We start from the raw sequence: 21,722 nt of genomic DNA on the forward strand, positions 1-21,722 counted from the left end.
AAACCTCGTGTGCACCTTTTAGCTAACAGCTCAGTGTCACAGAGATTAAATCACCGCAGGCAGGTTACAGGAAGTATGAAATATGGAGACCCTAAGAAAAAAATAAAATCAAAGATTCAGCAGCACTGAGTCCTGTTGCTCTTAAATCTACGTACAGCTGTTGAGCAGGAGCGCGGCGGGTGTTGCTCGCTCAGATTTGAAGTTAAATTTTTCGCTGTAAAAAGAAGTTTTCTTCCCACGCAGAGTGAACGGCGGACGCTGATGTTTTTGTCACATTTTACAGAATCAAACTTATGTCAGTACGTCCACGCTGTAAAAGCTGCACGGTCGTACTCTCTCCATCACTCCATGTTATCCATTGTTGATCTGCACACGTCTGTTGCTGCCACAGACGCCGCACGCTCGTCAGTCATGAGACGCTCTCACAAACAAAATCACGGTTTGGTAACGCAGCGTGCTTACGAGAAAGTAACAGGAATATAATTACTTTTTTACAATACTGATTCTTTACTTCACTCATTACGTGAAAAAAGTAATTGGATTACAGTAACACGTTACTTGTGTTACTGATCAACCGCTGCTCAGGAGACACTGAGCAGCATTCACCCAGGAAGCACAGGGAAACCAGAGCTAGGAGATACAAAGCTATGTGGGACAACAATGGACAAGGGGAGACTGAGACAGTCAGTGTAACCAGAGAGGAAATGTAGTTGAAGACAAAGAACACAAAGAGAAAGTAATTATAAACATAAAGTCGTGATTAATTTAACAGAAGACTTAAATAACAAGACTAGAAAATAGACCATGAAGAGTCCTAATGAAGACAAAACCTTCAACCCCGGGGACCATGACAACGTCACAAGTGTCACTCAGCTCTGTGTTTCAGATAGCGATGTTAATAGTAACAGGACACGAAGGCCATTCAAAAGGGTTATATTAGATATTAGGTTTTCTGAATTTCCAGTAGTAGTAGTGTGTTTACATTGATGCCAAATTTGGTGCAAAGTTGTTTTGGTTGCACAGCCTAAATGTGTTTTTCAGCCCTGAAATGTTTGTGTAGCTACCTCGTGTACTTAAATGGTGGAAAAAATAAAGAGAATTTAAAAAGCAGAATTTTCGTGCATCCTCAGCTATTTCAGAGACTTTTTCATAGAACGGCAGCATTATTGTAGAAAAATCGCTGATTCTTAGGGAGCCAGGTTTGAGCGTGTCACAGATTCTCCTGGTGTAGAATGACTCAGGTGTGTAATGTATTCAAACCAAGCTCTAAAGAACACAAAGTCTACTGTACACCCAATGATGATCAGAGAATATGGTACAGTGCACCTGCGTAATTTGATCTGTTTCAATCAACCTCTTACTTTTCTCTTTTCTTTCTGTTCTTGTGTGCTCTAGGTGTCATGAAGGAGGAGTTGAACTCTGTGAATATGAAGGAAAGCATCAGTAAACTCACAGATCATAGCAGCAGTAAACTTGCCTCACAGGCCAGCTCCATACTGACCCTCCTGGGTGACACCAGCTAAACCAGCATCCTGCAGCAACAGGGGACCCATCAGCTGTATGGATTTATCGAGCTTATTCAGTGGCATACTTAAACGACAGATATTTTACTGCACAAATATTGCAAAGTATTGAACTGGCTTCTTGTCACCTGTTCTGTAAAAATGAAGGGCCCTTTTTAGTCCCGGTGTGTGCATGTGTGGCAGGCAACAGATTATAGGAGTATTTGAGTTACGTGTTTGATTTGCTCAACATTATCTTTACACTGCACAATTCAGACATCATCTAAGCTCATTTATTTAGGTTTTCCTGTGAGTAGTAATGAGACATTTATGAATCAGATGGTCTGCAATGAGTATGTATGTGGGGCTCAAAGGTAACGACTGAATGAATAGCCACAGAAAAAGTATCCAGTCTCAGGCAGTCATGTACCATGACTAGCAACATTGTAGACATTTCACAAAGATAGCAAAAAGAAAGGGTAAGAGGGCAGGTGAAGTTAACTGGAGAACACACGTTAGGTGCACCGAGTTTTACAGTATTCTGGACCAAAGGGGGTGGATGGAGAAATTTACTAAGAGCCACCTGATGGAGGCGCATGTGCACAGGTGTGGAGGGCACACAAAAGTTACGAATAAAACCTCAGTGCTAATATCTGTAACTCCAGTACCCGGTCATTGGCAAAGATTTTATTATAATATATGTTAATGTTATATAAAGTGTTATTGAATATCACTGAATGCGAGCATCACAGTGGTGCAGTGGAAGCTCTTTCTGCGTTGCGATTCCAGGCTTGTAATCTAATCCAAGTGCTGCACAGGAAGTAGGATGTCAGTAAACGGTACCAATAATTTAAGAACAATTGAAATACTCGGGGGGGCACTCTGGACAGGTCCCCAGCCTGACGCAGAGATAAGTAATAGTGTAGAAATGATCATATTAAATGCACTGGGAAAAATGGGACAAACTGGAACTAGTCTGAAGCTGAGAAAGCTGATGAGAAGAGGAATGTGTTTGGGTGAACAAAAACCAAGCATTTATAATTCTCAAAATTAATGTTCTAATTGCAAGAAAAAGATGAAGAGCTGCCGACAGTGCTGGTTAGGGCGGGAACATGCTCAGACTGAGGAAATGCACCAGTGAGAATTTGTGCTATTGAGGCCTTGACAGCCTCCTGATATTTGTTAAAATTTCATAAGACACTGCAAGCTCTCCTGCACTGAGTGCCTTTCATTTAAGGCGGTATGACCTCAAAGGGCAGCAGTGCAGACAGCGTTAAACCAATGTAGAGATAGAGCCTCACACTTCAGCACATATTCTGCAAATGGGCCAAGCCAGCTGATCACAAACGAGAGTGCAGCATGGTCACGACTCTTACTTCAGCAACATTGATTTTAAAAGGCTGGCACGTGGTGAGAGAAAGTAGCATCCTCAGCGTTGCATGTACACACAGCTTTGACAAGTAAAAGAACCAAATGAAGTGTCTCAGCTCGTATGACCGACGCACGTGCTGGTGAGCCGATACTAAAGGGGAACAATCATAAAATCACCAAGAATGAAAATATTAGTCAGGTAAAAGTTTCAGTGAGAAAGCCAAGAAAACCTTTGCTGGGCTCTAGAAGCTTCTGAACAGGGAATGGTAATTCCTCAACAGGTTGACCAGCCAGCTTTGCAAAGTATGGAGAGAGAATCCTGCTGTTAGATAACTGCCACTTCTAATGTGGCCATCGGTCATGTGCGTAGTTGTCTGTCTCTGTGTGACTGGTGACCTGTTCAGGGTGTACCCCGCTTCTCAACATATGTGGGATAAGCTCACACCCACTACGGCCCTAAATTGGATAAGCATTAGAAAATGGATGGATAGGATGTTATTGAATATGCAGCCAGAATAGTTCACCAAACAAACGGACCTTTTTCTCAATATCCCAAAGGTGAAGAAGTGACGTGTTTGGATCACTGATTAAAAGAAACTTTGACCATATCAAGGAACTTTTTTTGCCATGCCGGTGATATGAAGTGTGATGATTCTGAAGCAATATTGTTTGACCTAAAGTAGTTTTATTTTAATTACTCCAGTAACAAAACGACCTACTGGATAAGATTGTGATGTACAAGTGAATGTGCAATGCTCTGGTTTGTCTGTATTGTGGCAGGTGAGGTGATGTTTCTATTTATTTTCTGATAGGTTGAACCTGTTGAAGATGACACAGTCTACGTTTTATAATAAGCCTATCAGCTACTATCAAACCAGGCTGTCTGTAAATCACCAGTGATATTCTGATGAGTGGACTCAAACATTAAAACTTACTTTATGGCATATACTCTTCCAATAAGAACTGCAACAGATGTGAAGGATGAACATACAAATAACAGCAACAAAGGAAGAGCCTGAGAACAGCCTCTGGCTATGAGGTGTGTGTGTTTCTGAAAGATCACATTTATCTTCTCAATACAGTTTTATTTATATAGCACCAACTGAGAGTTGCCTCAAGGCGCTTTACATCGTAAGTTAAAGACCCAGATGAACATGTCTTGATGCATGCGCAATCATCGAAGTAAGGATAGTTGACTGTGTTCCTCTGGACGTAGCACTTTTTGTTAGTCGGAGAAACTCATCCAGGTGACGTCTTCAGTCCCGGCTGACTGCAGGTTTCCCCAATAAAAATAAACAGTAACATTTGTGTAATGACTGAAACCAGCACCACTGATGAACAATGGGCTGTGAGGTCAGTTTCTTGATCATTGATCAACAACCACTCATCGACGACCACCATTCACAGAGAGTTGGGGAATGTCTGCAATTGTAAGATGGTGACAGATGTCTGTGAAGGTTCTCAGGTCATCCAGGTTATCGTAGTCTAGGGCGCTTGGAAAGAAAAACGTATGGACTTCTTTAAGTTTCTTGAAGATGAAGTCCAGATGCTTTTCTTTCCAAGCTCCTTATAGGGACACATGTACCCTTGATGGTCTCTCGCTCAAACCAGCATTCCTCCCTGTCCACTTCCCGGTCCTCGTGGTCTTTGATGACCATGGCAAAACTATACCAGGACATTTGATGTTGGTTTTTCTTTGAATTTTGTTTGTGTTATGTCACAGTGCTGGCTGAAGCACTTAACATATTTAGGATTGCAGTCATGTTGTCTGACTTATAGAAAAGCTCTACGATTGAAGACTTCCTAGTGGTCATGTCATGTTTTTGTAACTAGAAAAATTAGAATAGAAAAAGGTAGCATAAAGACTTTCCCAGAGCATAATGGGAACGTCCGATCAGCAACACAGCTCATGATACCGCTCAGTGTTACAGAAACATTTATATATAGTCAAATAAAAGATCCAAATCATTTTATTTCAAATGGATGCATTTGTAGAATAAAAAAATACACAACAAATGAACTGCCTGTTGGACAAAGTCACGGTTCTGCATTCTTGTAGGGTCTACCTTACAATATAAAGTACCTTGAGGCGACTGTTGTTGTGATTTGGCGCTGTCTAAATGAATTTACTCTCATCCATGTTTTGAATTTTACAGATTACTCAACAGACTAATGGGGCTCGAGCATAACAGCAATATCCATACCTACACTCCATTTTAAAGGAAGCACAATGTGAAGAAGATATTCAATACACTGCACTTTTTAACATTTGTATATAAACTAAACAATCATTCTTATGTAGTAGCAACACTTTTTCAGTGTGCATCTGTAGCTGGATCATTTTGGGGAGTGGCTAGCATGTGTGTTCTGTACAACATAAAGTGTACAATGTGCTGATGGGCGTGAAGCACACTTTTGCTGTGATGTTTAATGTAATATTTGTGTGAAAGTATGTTCTGGATGTAACTACAAATCACTCAACATGCGTGAACAGATCTGTATTTATAGGGAGGGCATTTTTTTGGCCTTTTAGAAGCTTTGTTCTAGAGTGAAAACAATAAAGTTATAGAGTGTCTTCCTCTATTTTGTTTCTACGGTGTCATTTTTTTCAGTCATATTATGGGTTTTAGGCAAAACAACAACAACACACAACAAAATCTGAAATCTAAGAAAATATCAGAAGTGAAAACTGAACAGAAACAACTCTTTGGCTGGTGTGAAATGACCTGTGTTTCTGAAGAGGCCAGCCAGAACATGTTTCACACTGAACATACAGATGAAGCTCTGCTGACAGATCTATACATACGCTGCTTTCATCTATGGCTAAGCACGTCTGACATTTCAACATCCAATTCAATTTTATTTATAAAGCACCAAGTCACAGCAACAGCTGACTTAAGGCGCTTCACATTCCAATGGTTGCATCCTGAGAAACTTAGGGTTCATTATCTAACCCACAGGCATCAAACTCCAGGCCGCGAGGGCCGGTGTCCCTCAGGTTTTAGATGTGTCCTTGATCCAACACAGCTGATTTAAATGGCTAAATGACCTCCTCAACATGTCTTGAAGTTCTCCAGAGGCCTGCTAATGAACTAATCATTTGATTCAGGTGTGGCGACCCAGGGTGAGATCTAAAACCTGCAGGACACCGGCCCTCGAGGCCTGGAGTTCGACAACCCTCCAACCCAAGGACACAAAATACAGACTGGAGAAGCCAGGGATCAAGCCTTCAGCTTTCCAATAGTAAATGATATGCACTAACTCTTGAGCCACAGCCAGCCTAAACTGTACTGACTTAAGGGGCTTTATATTATAACATAAAGACCCTACAATAATGCGGAAAAACCCCAACAATCAGATGACCATCTATGAGCAAGCACTTGGCAACAGTAGGAAGAAAAAACTGCCTTTTAACAGGAAGAAACCTCTGGCAGAATTAGGCTCAGGGGGAGGGAACCATCTGCCATGACTGGTGAGGGGACGAAGACACATTGTGGAAGAGAGCCAGAGGTTAATAAGAACTAATGATGAAATCCAAAGTGGTGTAAATGGACAGGTTTTAATATATAGTGCTTTTCTACTCTGCCTGAGCACTCAACACTACAAACATGCCTTATTCACCCATCGATACCAACACATTTATGTGTACAAGTTCTTTCTGTCTAACATATTAGTGAGCAACTTCAGCATTCTGCCCAAGGACACTTTTGAACGCAGACTGAAGCAGCCAGGGATTAAACCACTGACCTTTCAACTAGCAGATATACCATGCTACCACTAGAGCCACACTCACCCCGAACAGAGCAGTCGTGTTCTGTTGTGCTCTCTTTGGGTGATGGCACTATGAAGTTTTTAAGATAAGATGGGAGCCTGATTATTCAAGACTTTGTAACTGAGGAGAAAGATTTTAAATTCAGTTCTGGATTTAACAGCATTTTTTTAAGGGGAAAAAACTCTCTACAAAAAACTGTTGTGTAGCTTTAATTTCCATGAGATGTGTATTTTGGTGGATATTTTATGTTAAATAAATAGTATTTACATTACAATTCTCAGAAAGTACTGTTATTATTCAAATGTTATTGGATAATTTAATGTGAGAAATTGACCGTGCCTTTTGCTCTGTGACAGCCGGGATAGGCTCCAGCCCCCACCCCACCCAAGTGGAACAAAATGGACTGACTTTAACTTCAGAATTCTGACTTTTTCCCTCTGAATTCTGGCTTTGATCTCAGAATTCTAAGTTTAATCTCAGAATTATTACTTTTTTCTCAGAATTCTGCCTTCTATGTGAGAATTCTGGCTTTGATCTCAGAATTCTAAGTTTAATCTCAGAATTATTACTTTTTTCTCAGAATTTTGCCTTCTATGTGAGAATTCTGGCTTTGATCTCAGAATTCTAAGTTTAATCTCAGAATTATTACTTTTTTCTCAGAATTCTGCCTTCTATGTGAGAATTCTGACTCAGAGCCACCCGTTTTCACTCTTTGGCTCATGTGATTAGGTAGAGGATCATTAGGGGTGGGGATACTCCCACTGGGTTTAAATCTGGGACTGTCCACCATTTCACCCTTAGAACTCAAGAAGCTTCTCGGATGAGAGGTGAAACGTCTTCAAGCAACTTAAAGAAGTCCAGCTCCTTAAAGCTCCTTAAACTATGATGACCTGGATGACTGAGAAACTTCACAGACACGGCACCTTGTTTGGTTTCCCCATACGATGTGCTCGACGTGCTCGTCATTACACCACTGTAAACTGTCCGGGTCTTCTTTGCGTCCTCCAGAGTGCTGAGGTTAATTGAAATATAGCTACAATTATACATATTTTTCTTACCTTTAAAGGTGTCGAGGAGTAAACTGGTGGAGAAAATTATTAGCTGAAATGTTTTCAGTCATCAGCATGTGTGCATAAGCAGATGATAATGAAATCAATAAAGACTAACATTATCATCAATAAGTAACTTTTTGAAAAATACCTCATTAAGGATTATTTTTAACCTGAATATTTAAAACAAACTAAACAATATATAAATGTAAAAAGTCAGTGCTGAAAAATTCCTCTGTGGAAAAATTATTCCATTTTTTAAATTAGCACCCGAATGCCATCATTTTGGTTTTAGCACATAAATGCAGCGCTTTGCTACTTTAGTCCTGTTTTTTTTCTTACATTTTGTGGGCATCAGCTGTGTTATTAACAAACATATCAGCTGGAACTGATATTACAGGCAGTTTGTGAGTAAAGTCCACACAGTGACAACCTTTTCAGTCTTCTCAGTAATACTTCTTCTGCTATATACACGCCATTAATGAGCGACTGTTTACGTGCACGCTTTAAAAAAAATCTATATTATACTAAAAAACAAATCATTTTTGCCCGCCACGTGGGCGTGCCCAGTAGCTTTGACGTCACCCATTGCGCGTCTGCGTCATCAGTAACGGAAGCAGGAAAACACGACCAGGTCCAAAGTCTAGTAATGAGTGCGTGAAGTATTCAAGGTAAGAAAGGAGACCGCGCGGGTGTACTGCTGCTGGTCGCTGATCCGAGCGTGTCGTGCTGAATAACTGCTGACTGTAAAGAGAGGTTGAGCGTCATATCCTGTATACGCTTAACTGAGCAAACTTGTTGTGCCAGAACGTGATTGTCTGCCAAAAACTGATTTCCAATGTTTCCGTGTATTTTTCATGTGTAATATCATCACGTATGTTGGTAAATAGACTTCGGTGAACAGCGTTTACAAAGGGGTTATATATAGAATTAAAAATGATCTGTTTTTCAAGTGTCTTTCCAACTCTGTGTTATTGTACTTTATAACCAATCCGCTCCTTTATCCTCACTTCAAATACTTTTACAGAACTATCGTAATATTTGCTGCCAGTGCTGCTCTTACAAAAGACATTTTTAATGTTAATGAGATTTGTTTTTTTACTGCATAAATAAAAGTCACTGCTGTTACTGTTACACGAATGTTGTTGTGGCTCCAGACTTTATGTCATCCATGAGGGATGCAGTTGACATATGTTTCACATATTATAGCCCAACACGTTACTTAGAGCACTTTAAATACCAGCAATCAGTTTTTGGTAAATACCGGAAATCAGTTCTTTGCAGACAGTCACTTTTTGGCACAACACCGGTTTTACTATCTGTGTTGGTGTGTATGTAAGAGACACGTGGGGATACTGTAAGCTGGTATTTTGACTCTTTTGTGCACAGTCCAGTGAGCATTAATAGGCTTCACACAGATGTTCGTAGCCTCTGTACAAACTGCTGACTCTACTGTGAGCTAGAACAAGATATATTGAGCCTGTGGGAATGTAAGAGCTGACCAAACTTATTTGAGTTAAATGTGAAGTAACATTTTAACCATTATTTTAAGCTTATGTTCTGTTCCTGTGCTCGTTCCAAGATGACTCAGGTAAGCCATCATCCATGGGGAGAGTGGCCTGGCCAGGGCACCGTGGACCTGTGGGTTGTCCAGTCTCCTCAGGTGAAGGTGGAAGTCCTAACCTTAGGTGCCATTATCAGATCAGTGAGCTACAGAGGGAAGGATGGACAAATGGAGGATGTAGTCCTTGGCTATGATAACCTGGAAGGTAGGAGGGAAAGTAACTTGTGTTGTTATCTGCACATAAACCGGTTTAATTGTATAAAAAGCAATGAGATGATTAAAGTGGTTGATTTAAGCACAAACTCCTGAAAGTGATGTCTGTTGTTCAGGTTCTCTAGTGCAGGCAGACGTGATCATGGGTTGTTTTTTGCTTCACATGAATCTGAACATCAGGCGACGGCTAAAGTGAAGCTCATGCAGTAGACTTTCTGTGTCTTTTCCCACCCCTGGAAACACCCATTATTTGTTTAGTAAAGAGATGATTGTCACTAATATACTGATCTTAACCTCTTACAACGCCCAGTAGTGTTTTTCAGAAACGTGCACATTATATTCCTAATACTTATTGTGTCACTAGCAGTACGGCCTGCAGTTCTGTCTCACTGGCACTTTCCAGTGTGTCAAGTGTTTAGTTTTTCCTTTGTCTCTTTTAACACTAATGGTACTTGTAATAAACTGCCATGTAACAAAGATTCACAAAGAAAATAGCAGCCATTATAAGTCTTATCTATGAATATACGAAAGCTGAAACATCATCACTTGTCTTGATTTCGAGGACTCCAGTTTTTTTTCAACATTGCATGCTGCACATCGCTGCACCTCTCATCACAGATCCAGCTAACATGTCTGCATGAAATAGTGCACCAGTCTGGTCCTTATTCTGGTCCCCAGTTTTCACGGCTGAGTCCAGTACAGAATCAAGTCCTTCAGGAATTTTCAGTACTGGGTGGGAATCGAACTTGTGACTCCCGCCCCAAAGGTGTGTAGTCTTACCACTACAATATCCAGCTTCCATATATGAATAAGAAGTATTATGCTTTGTTGTCAGGTTATGTATCAGATAAGCGGTACCTGGGCGCTGTGGTGGGCCGTGTGGCAAACAGGATTGCAAAGGGACGTTTTGTCCTTGAGGGAAAGGAGTACCAGCTGGATCTTAACAATGGACCAAATGCACTGCATGGAGGCCTGCGAGGCTTCAACAAGGTGAGGTCTGGTTAATATTAGTTTGTCCTCCAATCTTAACATGGAGCAAAATTTGTGGAAAACTGTATAAATGATGTGTTTTCCCTCTGTGTACATGTTTCACCAATCACAGCTAAGTGTTTCACCATTATTTGTAATGTGTGACAATTTGTGCACACAGTGCAGAGCAGCTACCTGAACACGACTCCCACAGGCATCAATTATCCTGCTAATAATTTTACAGCTTTACTCCGTACGACTCTGGATACTGTAGCTCCTGTGAAAAAACCCTTAAATCAGAAGTACTGGACTCCGTGGTATAATTGTAAAACATGTAGCCTAAAGCAGATGACTCGTAGGCTGGAGAGGAAATGGTGTGTCACAAATGTAGAAGATCATCATCATTTGGAGAAATAGTTTGTTGCTTTATAAGAAAGCCCTCCGTAAAGCCAGAACATCTTACTATTCATCACTGATTGAAGAAAATAAGAAGGTTTCTCTTCAGCACTGTAGCCAGGCTGACAAACAGTCAGAGCTCTGTTGAGCCAACCATCCCTTTAACGTTAACTAGTAATGACTTCATGAACTTCTTCACAAATTCTCATGTCTTTTAGACCCCAATCCTACAAGACTGCTCAAAGAAGTCCTGCCATAATTCTTCAACTAGTTTTGTTTTTTAAGGGGCTTCCTTCTCTGGGTTTAGACTAAAATGACCGAAACATTTAAAGTACGCACAGATTCACACAGGCTTTTAACACTAAACTACTGTACGGAGCTCTTCTTAGGCTTTTGGCATTGCTGATTCTGTTCTTCATGTTGATGAGTTCCTTCTGGCTCCACCTGTAATTTGAACAAATGAAAGAATGGCTGAAAAGAAGACTGGACACACTGCCCTTTTTTACATGTGCAATCCATGCCACAGGAAAACCCTCACACATCAAAAACAGCAGGGTTGGGCTCACAGAGTGAAATATACACCCATCACTTCACAACACCTACTTGTTGGCAGCTGTAGATTGAATTTTACTGAGCTCTGTAACCTGCACTTTATGTATCCTGTGTATTCCATGATTCATGTGTGTTTGCTTCTGCAGGCTATCTGGCTTGCTGCAGCAGTGGAAGGTGGTGTGCAGCTGAGTCTTACCAGTCCAGATGGAGACCAGGGTTATCCTGGTGAAGTTCAGGTCTCTGTCTCCTACACACTGCAGGTAGACACATCTGGTTATGAATTCATACTACTGCACCCCAAATTTCCTTTTGGCAGAGCTAATTTGACGTTGCTGTTTAGTGATACTCAGACATTTGTTTTGCCAGCACAGATATTGAGTTTGAACTTGTTTGCTCAGGGGGAAGAACTAACTGTTGAATACCAAGCACAGGCTAACAAAACTACCCCCATCAACCTCACCAACCATTCCTACTTCAACCTGGCCGGACAGGTAAGTGACATGGACACGTTTCTGGGTGCCTCTGCACAGTGGTGTTTGTGTGGTTGGCACTGCTAGTTTCCTGGCTAACAAATCAATATTTTGCCCACTAGGAAGTGTGGTTTCAGTGTGTTGCCTCTGCTATGAACGGGCAGTCCTCTAAACTCCTTCCCCACATCCACACTCTGATTCTTGGTCCACAGGTGTAACGACAGTAACACAATCAGAATCAGAGAGACTTTATTTATCCCCAAGGGGCAGTTAAGATACAACAGAGCAGCATGACGTTGAAGATAAGGACAGGGCATAAGCAGGCAATAAGAGTGAGATAATAAATACACAGAATATACACAGTTTTAAAATTACAAAGTTGTTAAATTAAAGTGACTGAAAGGTGAATAAATAACTGTAAGTGAATAAAGTGTCGGCAGTATAAAAAGAGTGTAGAGTAGTTTATGTTTCTGGTGTGGGAAATGGTCTTACTGGAGTTAGAAAGCAGAGCTGCTTAAGGGGGCAAAGGTGGCGCTCCTCAGCGGAGGCGTCGCCCAGAGGGGAGCCACTGAAATGCGGGGGGAAGAATGTGAGAGGGTCGTTGATGATCAGGCTGCCTGTCTGAGGGCCTGTTGCTGAAAACCTGAGCCAGAGTTCTGACAGGCCAATGACTGTAGAGCACACTGATGCAGTGTGCTGCAGTCTGTTCCTGTATGAAGGCTGAGGGAGTGGAACCAGCAGCTGATGGAGAAGGTCATGATGCTTCCAGGAAGGCATCGGAAAAAGTCATCATGATGGCTGTGCTGACTCCAAAGGAGTTGAGTTTCCTGAGGAGGTGTAGCCATTGGTGGCACCTCCTGAGAATCTCCTCTGTGTTAGCAGAGAATCTCAGGAGGTTGTCAAAGATGGTTCCCAGGTATTTGTACTCCTCAACCACCTCCACTGGCTTCCCGTGGATGGTGGTGGTGACTGAAGCAGCCAGATCCCTCTGCTTACCACCATGTCTTTGGTTTTGCTCACGTTCAGTTCGAGTTTGGAGCCGTCACACCACTCTACAAACTCCTGCACAGCGGGCCCGTGGTGTTGTGAGTGCCTGACAGCAGTGACAGGAGAACAGTGGAGGTGGAACGGAGACCGGAAAGAGAGTTGTTGACCCGAACTTTCTGAGTCCTGTTGGTTAAAAAGTCCAATATCCACAGTAACGACACGGGGAAAGGTTAAACTGCAACATCTGCTACGAGGCACGATCACTTTTACTTCTTCACGATGTACAGATATAACAATGAAAACATATGAGCTCCGTCTTTAATACAACCCAACCTCCCATCTAGCTTCCTGTTTACTGATGACATCATTTCCTGTTACATACTATATGGATTTAAAGGTGATTCCAATGAGAAATCTAAAATAGCATTCTGCCCTAAATTAACTTAAACTCTTGATATCAAACACTGATACTCTCAGTCAGTTTTTCACAATTTTATTTCGTAAACTGTTAAAGGAGGAGGCAGGCCTATTTTGGCAGGATGTTCTGGTATTAGTGAGTGTTGGTTGAGTCTCAGACAGATCAACCCCTTCCTCCTCACATCAAGATGAGTAACGTGGCTATATGTATGGAGAGGATGACAGATGATCTGAAAAATCTCTTATCTGTGCTCCAGGGTGTAGCAGATATCTACGACCATCAGGTGTCCATCACTGCACAGTCCTACCTGCCTGTGGATGACACATCAATTCCTACAGGTAAAGATTTACTTCAATCCTCTTTAACTGCAAAAGTCAATGGAATGAAGTGGTTTATTTAACAGATGTCAAATATAAAACTGAATGATATAATAGGAAAATTCTCATTAAATAAGCCAATAGAATTAATCAATCTGTCAAAAGCATACAAGCATATTGATAGTCTCTGACAGTTTGGTGCTTCAAATCACTTCAGTTACACTGTCTCGGGAACAAGACTGCAGACTTTATAATCAGTTAAAGTACATATCCATTTGACTCTTTAGCTCCCCTCTCAGTCCTTGAGCTTCTCATGTTCCTCCTGGCGTTCCACGTATGCCCTGCCCGTTAGCATCTCGCTCCCTGCTGTTATGTGCTCGACTCAGGGACATCTTTGCACAGTATCTGGGGTCTTTCCTGTGGTAGATCCCAGCCTCTGCTGATTTGGGGGAAAGGGCTTGTTCCCGTGCTTCCAGGGTTGTTCTCTATACTGTCAGCTTTCAGCTCTGTCCAGCCATTTACAGGATTTCAGGATATCAGCAACTTCTTTTTCTAGTGGGATTGTTGTAAAGCAATGATTCCAGTATGTGTTTTTATTAGTGGGAGGCGTGTCAAACTCCAGTCCTCCTGAAACTTTTCCATGTGTCCCTGCTGCAACACACTTGAATACAAGTAGGTCATTAGTAGAGATGGACCGATCGATATTACGTATCGGTATCGGTCCGATACTGACGTAAATTACTGGATCGGATATCGGAGAGAAATAAAAAATGTAATCCGATCCATTAAATATCAGAAAAGCACCTCACAAAACTTCAAAACTTGCGACACGGCGTAACTTGGCTCATAACCGTAGCACGTCGCAGCAGTGTGCATCACGTGATAGAGCGGCTGTGAGTTTATAGCCTCACTACCAAACCGGCATTTCATCTCCGAGGAAATTATCCCAGAGAGAAGTAAAGCAAGTGTGTAAGTTCATCTCTGAGTGTTTGTAAAGCATTCCCACGTTAAGCTTAACAACCGATATATGGAGCGACTGCCCCTCTCCCTCCCTCTCCTGCTGCTACTTCAATCATGAAACTGATCAATGATCAGCTGATCGTCCGTCTCGCTTGTTTGTTTTTGGCCCACTTCGCGCCAGAAAGAGGAAACCAGCGACTGAACAACAGCAGCACGTTTAACCTTGATCAGCTGTTGTTAGAATGTATTTAATATTACTTTCTACTCGAGGATCTTTTTCTACGTAGCTGACGGCTGGTAACTGTGCAGGGGCGGATCTAGCAAAGTTTAGCCAGGGGGGCCGATAGGGCATGAACAGGGAAAAGGGGGCACAAAGACATACTTTTCTTTCTTATTCTCATTTAAAATGTCGAGCTTTTAATAAATAATTATCTGAATCTTACACCCAAAGTTTTCATCTGATGTAAAATGTATAAAAGTCCATTACTGTATATAGTAACTGTTAAGTCTAATATACCCTAGTAAGCTATAGTACTTTTTCCTTTGGGAAGGTACCATCTGTGCAGTCTGCAGTTCTGTTGAAGAAAGATGTTGAATCTATTTAATTATTCTTGAAAAATAATTGATTTCTGTGCATTTTTTTCACACTGCATCAAATTAAAGTTGATTATGTCGATTAAGCATCATGAGGTGGAGGGTGGGGGGTGGTTCCCTATTTTTTTATTTTTTTTGCTGGGAGTTTTAGAGCCCTATTAGTTAGGTTGCTTACTCTTTAAAATACCAGAATAGGAAGGAAGGAGCAGGTTTAACTTTATTAGATTGATCAGTTTTGCTGAACTATGAAATATTTTGGGTGCAGTGTATTTTTTGCATACAGGTATAACAGAATAGCTTTAGTGTTGTTGTTGTTGTTTTTTTAACTTGAGTATTAACTAGGGATGGGTATCGTTTAGGTTTTATCCGATACCGGTGCCAAACCGGTACTTTTGAAACGGTGCCGGTGCTCAAACCGGTGCTTAAAGAATGGAGAACACAAAATTGGTCCAAAAACCTCTCATGTTCAGCTGGTTTTTGTAAAAAGATAACAATGTTAGCCTTTTCTGCAGCTATGGGGCATATATGGCATCACTCTTGGCTGGAAGCAGTGCTTAAAGAATGGAGAACACAAAATTGGTCCAAAAACCTCTCATGTTCAGCTGGGTTTTTTTGTAAAAAGATAACAATGTTAGCCTTTTCTGCAGCTATGGGGCATATATGGTATCACTCTTGGCTGGAAGCAGTGCTTAAACAATGGAAAAAACACAAACTTTGTCCAAAAACCTCTCATGTTCAGCTGGTTTTTGTAAAAAGATAACAATGTTAGCCTTTTCTGCAGCTATGGGGCATATATGGTATCACTCTTGGCTGGAAGCAGTGCTTAAACAATGGAAAAAACACAAACTTTGTCCAAAAACCTCTCATGTTTAGCTGTTTCCCTCTTTTTCTTTGGTCATTTTAGCCTTTTTGGCCAGGGTGAAGGGAGCATCTGCCATCAAACAAGAAGACAGCCGCATGTAGCTATGATGATGTTTGCTAGTTCACCTTACATGCATTAATGTAATAACGTGGTTAGCCTACTCAACGTAAATTACACACGAACAACATTAAGCTACTCACGCAGAGAAGAACGGCTGCTGCTGCATCATCATCCTCATCATTTCTGCTACACTGGCAGGGCTAGGGGCCAGGACTCTCCTCTTCGGGTTTTTTGGGGATGTTGCTAACTCCGGGTCTGATAACAGGCAACCCACCCGCAGTAGATGCGCTCGGTGTGAGGTCTCGCAGCAAGCTATCAAATACAGCGCATTTCTTGGCTTTTAAAAAAAAACGCTATGCGTCGCCAGGTGTTTCATCGGATTCGAGGTGTTACCTCCTTTGACAGTATCACAGTATCAGCTTAAAGCACTTGTTGCAGGCTGCTGAGTTTGCATCTTTTGCTGTGAAGTACAGCCAGACTTTTGACCGCTTCGCCTTGGGCATTTTTAATCTGTAGCTCTGCTCTAAAAGAACGCACGTACCTGGGCCCACCTACTATCCTTGGAAAGGTAAAATGATTGGCTAGAAGTGTATCACAGCTCAGGAAAAAAAAGCACCGAAATAAAGCACCGAAATGTGCGCTGCTTTTCGGTCTGGTTACTACCGTTTATGTCAGAACCGGTGCCATCATGGCACCGGACACCGGTACCCATCCCTAGTATTAACTTATATAAAAAGCAGCAAGATATTAAAAAAACAGTTCCATTGATTAAAAAACACACTATATCGAATTCATATCGGTATCGGCAGATATCCAAATTTATGATATCGGTATCGGACATAAAAAAGTGGTATCGTGCCATCTCTAGTCATTAGCGAGACTCTGTAGAACTTGACTGAATGCTGAAGGTGGCAGGTGTGTTGCAGCAGGGACACATGGAAAAGTTTCAGGACAGCAGCCCTCGAGGACTGGATATGGGCTCAAAATGTGGTCATAAATGTTTTGTACTTGTAAATCAGGATTTGTATGTGTAAAAATAATTTGTGTGTGCGTAAAAAAGCTTTGTGTGGACTTAGCCAAAAAAAAAGTATGAATTTTGACCCTATTTTTCTTCCTTTCATCTGATTGGTCAATGTCATGTCAATCACAAATGTAACAATCCAATCAGAGAACAGATGGGTTTGGCTGTCGGAGGGGCGCTTTTTTTGAACTGCAGGTCTTTGAAGGGAATAAATGCCCTTTTACATGCCAACCCAGCGTTTTCCTTCATCACCACGAAGGAAAACAGTCTGTGGTCGTCCGAGTTTGGTGATTTTTGTGTCACAGGACTACGTGTTTAATACAGGGACTTCCACAGCCTTTTCAACAGCACTGCGGACCGCGGAGGGGGGGCAGTGTTTTGGAAATGACCGTCTTCATTACAAAGCTTTCTTCGTTATGAATTAGCATACATGTTTTTATTGAACATTTGAAGAACCAGCAAAAAAACCAAAACTCTTGTAGAGGACATAAAGTCAGAGATAGAAACGACAAGCAGCAGGTGCATCTAGTACAGGTAGAGCTGCTGCAAAAACCCACAGAGCCCAGCAGCCAGCAACAAATTCTGGATCCTTGGGTTTTAGTTAGCATTAGCAGCACATTCTGCGTCCGATGTGAAAGGACCTTTATGCTGCGCACTGTGACTCACAGCCATGGTCCCGGGTCAGCCCTGACTTTGTGTTAAACTAATCCTAAAGTAATGATGGTGTTTCTAACCACTGATATAGCACAACTTTATCCTTTCAACAGCTGCTGAAAGTTAGGGGACCTAGCTGCTATCGGATATTTATATAGAGATCCTCTAGCTTCAAACTGTATGACCCTTCAAGGACCTGCAGTTCAAAAAAGTGCCCCTCCGACAGCCAAACCCATCTGTTCTCTGATTGGATTGTTACATTTATGATTGACATGACATTGACCAATCAGATGAAAGGAAGAAAAATAGGGCCAAAATTCGTACTTGTCACAATTCGTACTTTTTTTTTGGCTAAGTCCACACACAAATCTTTTTTACACATACAAATCCTGATTTACAAGTACAAAATATTTATGACCACATTTTGAGCCCATAACTGGAGTTCAACACCTGTGATTTAGTGTGAGACAGGCAGAAAATCTCGGCTGAAAACTTTCTCTTTAACCTGCCGCTGTGACCACAGTTTTCACCCTACAGTGATCATTTTACCCTCAAGATGTAGCTACATGTGTCGTTTTTTCAACGAGTCCTTCCTCAAAGCCCAGAGATGTGTAACTTTTGAACTGGAGCCATTTGGTTCAGTCATCCTCTGCTCCCGTTTACTCCCTGTTTAATTTTTCCAACCAGTTTTGGAAAGAAAGAAAAAGACATCAGTTTTGAACTCGCTCTCCTGACCTCAGTTCAGCATAGAGCTATGTGCTGAATGTTACTGACAGTAAAAGAACACTGTGCCTCTTTGTTAGGTACACTTTTGTTCAGTCTACAGCAACAAGCTATTTTGGTGCAGCGCTGCTCTCACAGACTGACAGAGAGAAAAGTGGGTCTTTTCTGATGTCCTGCCTCCCTCATTTGAGTTTCATTTGTGGATGGTTTCGTCTGTGTCTCACCATAGTGTGGCTCTCCATGTTTGTGGCACTCTCACAACTGACCCATCTGGTACATGCAAGTTTGAATTTTTACAGTCCCACTGCAGTCTCTCCAGAAATGGCAAATTCTAGTTATTTTCCTCTTTAGTATGCAGGTGCTTAACTATATAAACCAAACCCACCGCTCGTGAGCTCATGTGAAGGCCACATAATGTTTGGAGGCCTTTGATTGGCTCTTGGACTTGTTGTATGGCTGGCGTTCTATCACAGTAATTCAGAAACCTCCCAGAGGTCACTGTGGGGATGAGAATGACGAAGCTAAGATCCTGTGGGATTTTCAGATACAGACAAGCTCCTGATGGAAACCACTGGACAATGGTGATAAAGCAGAGGAACGTGCCTGTAGTGCGAGATGCAGCTAAGTACTAGGTACAGCAAAGATAGTGTGCAGAACGCTCACTAGCAAATGATTTAATTTGCTAAACATGTTACTTATGGACTTTTTGTCATTTAATATATCTTAATGCTCCAGTAAATAACTCGTAACTGCAATAATTCACCTTTATAGAATCGATTGTGTGACATTATTTAACATTCCTGATACGAAGTCATGAATTAATTCGCTAAATACTAACAGGAGAGATCAGAGAGGTGAAAGACACACCCTTTGACCTCAGAGAACCAGTTCTCATTGGCCCTCATCTGAAGGAACTTCAAGGCCCAGGGTTTGACCACAACTTCTGTTTGTCATCACCCGGAGGTCCATGGACAGAGAAACGCGCTGCCAGGTTTGACACAGAAGTCATTTTCTAAAACATAGACACATGTGACATCCACTGAAGTTAAGGAGGACAAATAAGTCTTATCTTATTTGTTTATTTATTTATTCATTTTAAAGAGTCTGTCACCCAGCAAGTGGGCGTGTCTTAGAGGTTTCTACTAACCAGCCAGGAGTCCAGTTCTACACTGCCAACTTCCTGGATGGCTCCATCGCAGGAAAGTGTGGTTGTAGGTACAGGAAGCACAGCTCCTTCTGTCTGGAGACGCAGAACTGGCCTGATGCTGTTAACCAGGTATGATGAACAGAAACTCAGTGTTGTGTTTTTTCTCTTGTAGATGGAAGTTAGCCTTCGGTCAAGTTCACTTCCTGGCCTTACATGGATAGGCATGTAACATATCCTTCACCTTAATCTGCAGAGCTCTCTAGAGACTCATCTGTCTGAGACTCTTTGATTGCTCCCATCTCCAGAATAGTTTTTAATTCCTTCACGCCTACTTTTCATTGACTTCTAAACTCTTGAATGCATTGTCACACTTTGGCAAGTCTATAGGTATATATATTATCTAGGTTTATGCCTCCTGGTAGGGTAGACAGCAAAATGCTGTTGTGGCATGCAAACATATGCTCTCTTGGATGGTATAAGTTGGTCATCACAAATGAGCAAAGTGTGATTGGCAATCTGGCACCTGAGGCCCCAACTTATCAGATACCAAAGTCATTCAGCAGGCTCCTCGGAGAAACGGGCTTTGCCTCTCCAAACTTTTAGGAGGTTGAAATCTGTGTTGCTACACCTCTGTCAGAGAAGACAAGCTCATAAGTATCACAGTCCATACATATAGTCACTTTTCCCTGATTGCATCCATTGTCATGTATGATCTTTCAAAGTCTTCCTCAGAACTCGACCAGACCGTATGTGTGGTACTGACAAACAGTCATCCAAACAGACGTAATTAACCATTAATCTGCTCAGAATCTCCTTTGGGATTCCAGCTCTGAGGATAACCTGAAATAGTGTCCATGTAACTCCCTCTGCAGAAATGTTGTGAGGTTGCATTACTTTGGGATATTGATAATGATAACATTAGCCCTGTGCACTACAGTTGTATGGCTCAATGAGGTCTGTACCCATACGGACAAAGAGCACCTCCATTGATGACAGAAGGGGCACAGATGCTTAAAATGACTGGCTGAAAAAACAAAACAAAAGAAACAACGGTGGCATTGAGGGTGGGCTAGACATTAGCAGCTCAGATACCTTGAACACCCGACCAGTGTGTTCATGATCTGGTTCATTGTTTTATCATATCCCATCTAACTGCCAATTTGGTATAATGACCTGCCTGGAAATTAATTTCCTGCTTTTATTTCACCAACAGCTGAGTAATATCTGATTGTAATTTCATGATTTATTCCGTCTGTCCTTAATCAATATGCTTATGTCTACATGGTGACCATTGTTTGTTTTTGTTTTTATTACTTGGTCAAAGACAAAGTGAAGACTGCTGCCACAACACTGGAAAGTATTCTTTGGGATGTGTTATAGGAAGTTGCAGAGCCTTCTGTCACACCACTGATTCTTTCTATCTCATACTGACTGAGCACATCTCTGATGGCTGTGGTTGCACTTCCACACATTACCCCACCAGTCCATCAAACCCTGGCCAATACCCAAAATCAAACAGTATGCAAACACTCATTAACTGCTTACTGAACAGCAGTGAAAACAAGTTTCCTCGTTACTGTTTGGTTGTTTGTTTGGTTAAACAGACTAATGAGAATTAAAATAGAGTGTGTGTGTGTGTGTGTGTGTGTGTGTGTGTGTGTGTGTGTGTGTGTGTGTGTGTGTGTGTGTGTGTGTGTGTGTGTGTGTATTCAGCCTTCATTTCCTGACTGCCTTCTGCGTCCTGGAGAGAACTACCATCACATAACTCGCTACACCTTCACAACTGTCTGATCTGACAGACAGAAAAGAAGAAAATTTCATCGTTTGCAGCAGATTGTTTCATTTCCTAAAAGTCTGGGTTTTTTTTTATTTTGAATATAATTTTTGTTAACATTTTACAATATTTTGTTAAGCTTGTTTTAGTTTGAGCATCACAGAACTGATGAGATAAAGAAAAAACCTTCATAGTTCAACATAACCAAACTGTTATAATTTGATTTATGATGATGTGCCATACTTGTCATATTAAACACAATATTGATCAAGCGCTTTCTCTCGTGCTGGTGCTTTGTTTCAATGTGTTCTCTGAAGAGGCTGGCATCGTGGCTGGTTACTGCTGTC

General features: G+C 41.5%; 2 protein-coding genes across 4 annotated transcripts in view; both read left to right on the forward strand.

Annotated features, from left to right (window-relative positions):
- The window catches only part of si:dkey-191g9.5 (rap1 GTPase-GDP dissociation stimulator 1), a 32,462-nt gene extending 27,006 nt beyond the window's left edge, over positions 1-5,456 (forward strand). The window contains exons 14-15 of one of the 3 annotated variants that reach the window (XR_005696349.1): positions 1,396-3,912; positions 5,030-5,456. Coding sequence is in view for 2 of the 3 variants with exons in the window: in XM_040035418.1 (XP_039891352.1) it covers positions 1,396-1,523 (128 nt within the window). In the remaining variant the exon portion in view is untranslated. Of the gene's footprint in view, positions 1-1,395; positions 4,176-5,029 lie in introns of those variants that run through there. The other 2 variants (XM_040035418.1, XM_040035419.1) reach the window with 2 other exon arrangements.
- A 2,825-nt stretch (positions 5,457-8,281) lies between these two features.
- Positions 8,282-21,647, forward strand: galm (galactose mutarotase). Its single transcript, XM_040034927.1, has 9 exons — positions 8,282-8,365; positions 9,277-9,463; positions 10,307-10,461; positions 11,535-11,648; positions 11,787-11,879; positions 13,520-13,601; positions 19,295-19,445; positions 19,556-19,730; positions 21,315-21,647. The coding sequence occupies exons 2-9, from the start codon at positions 9,277-9,279 to the stop codon at positions 21,390-21,392; spliced, it is 1,035 nt and encodes a 344-aa protein (XP_039890861.1). The 5' UTR covers positions 8,282-8,365; the 3' UTR covers positions 21,393-21,647.
- The last annotated feature ends 75 nt before the right edge of the window (positions 21,648-21,722 follow it).

The sequence above is a fragment of the Simochromis diagramma genome, unplaced genomic scaffold (assembly GCF_900408965.1).
Source record: "Simochromis diagramma unplaced genomic scaffold, fSimDia1.1 OVJJ01000816.1, whole genome shotgun sequence".
Lineage (NCBI taxonomy): Eukaryota > Metazoa > Chordata > Actinopteri > Cichliformes > Cichlidae > Simochromis > Simochromis diagramma.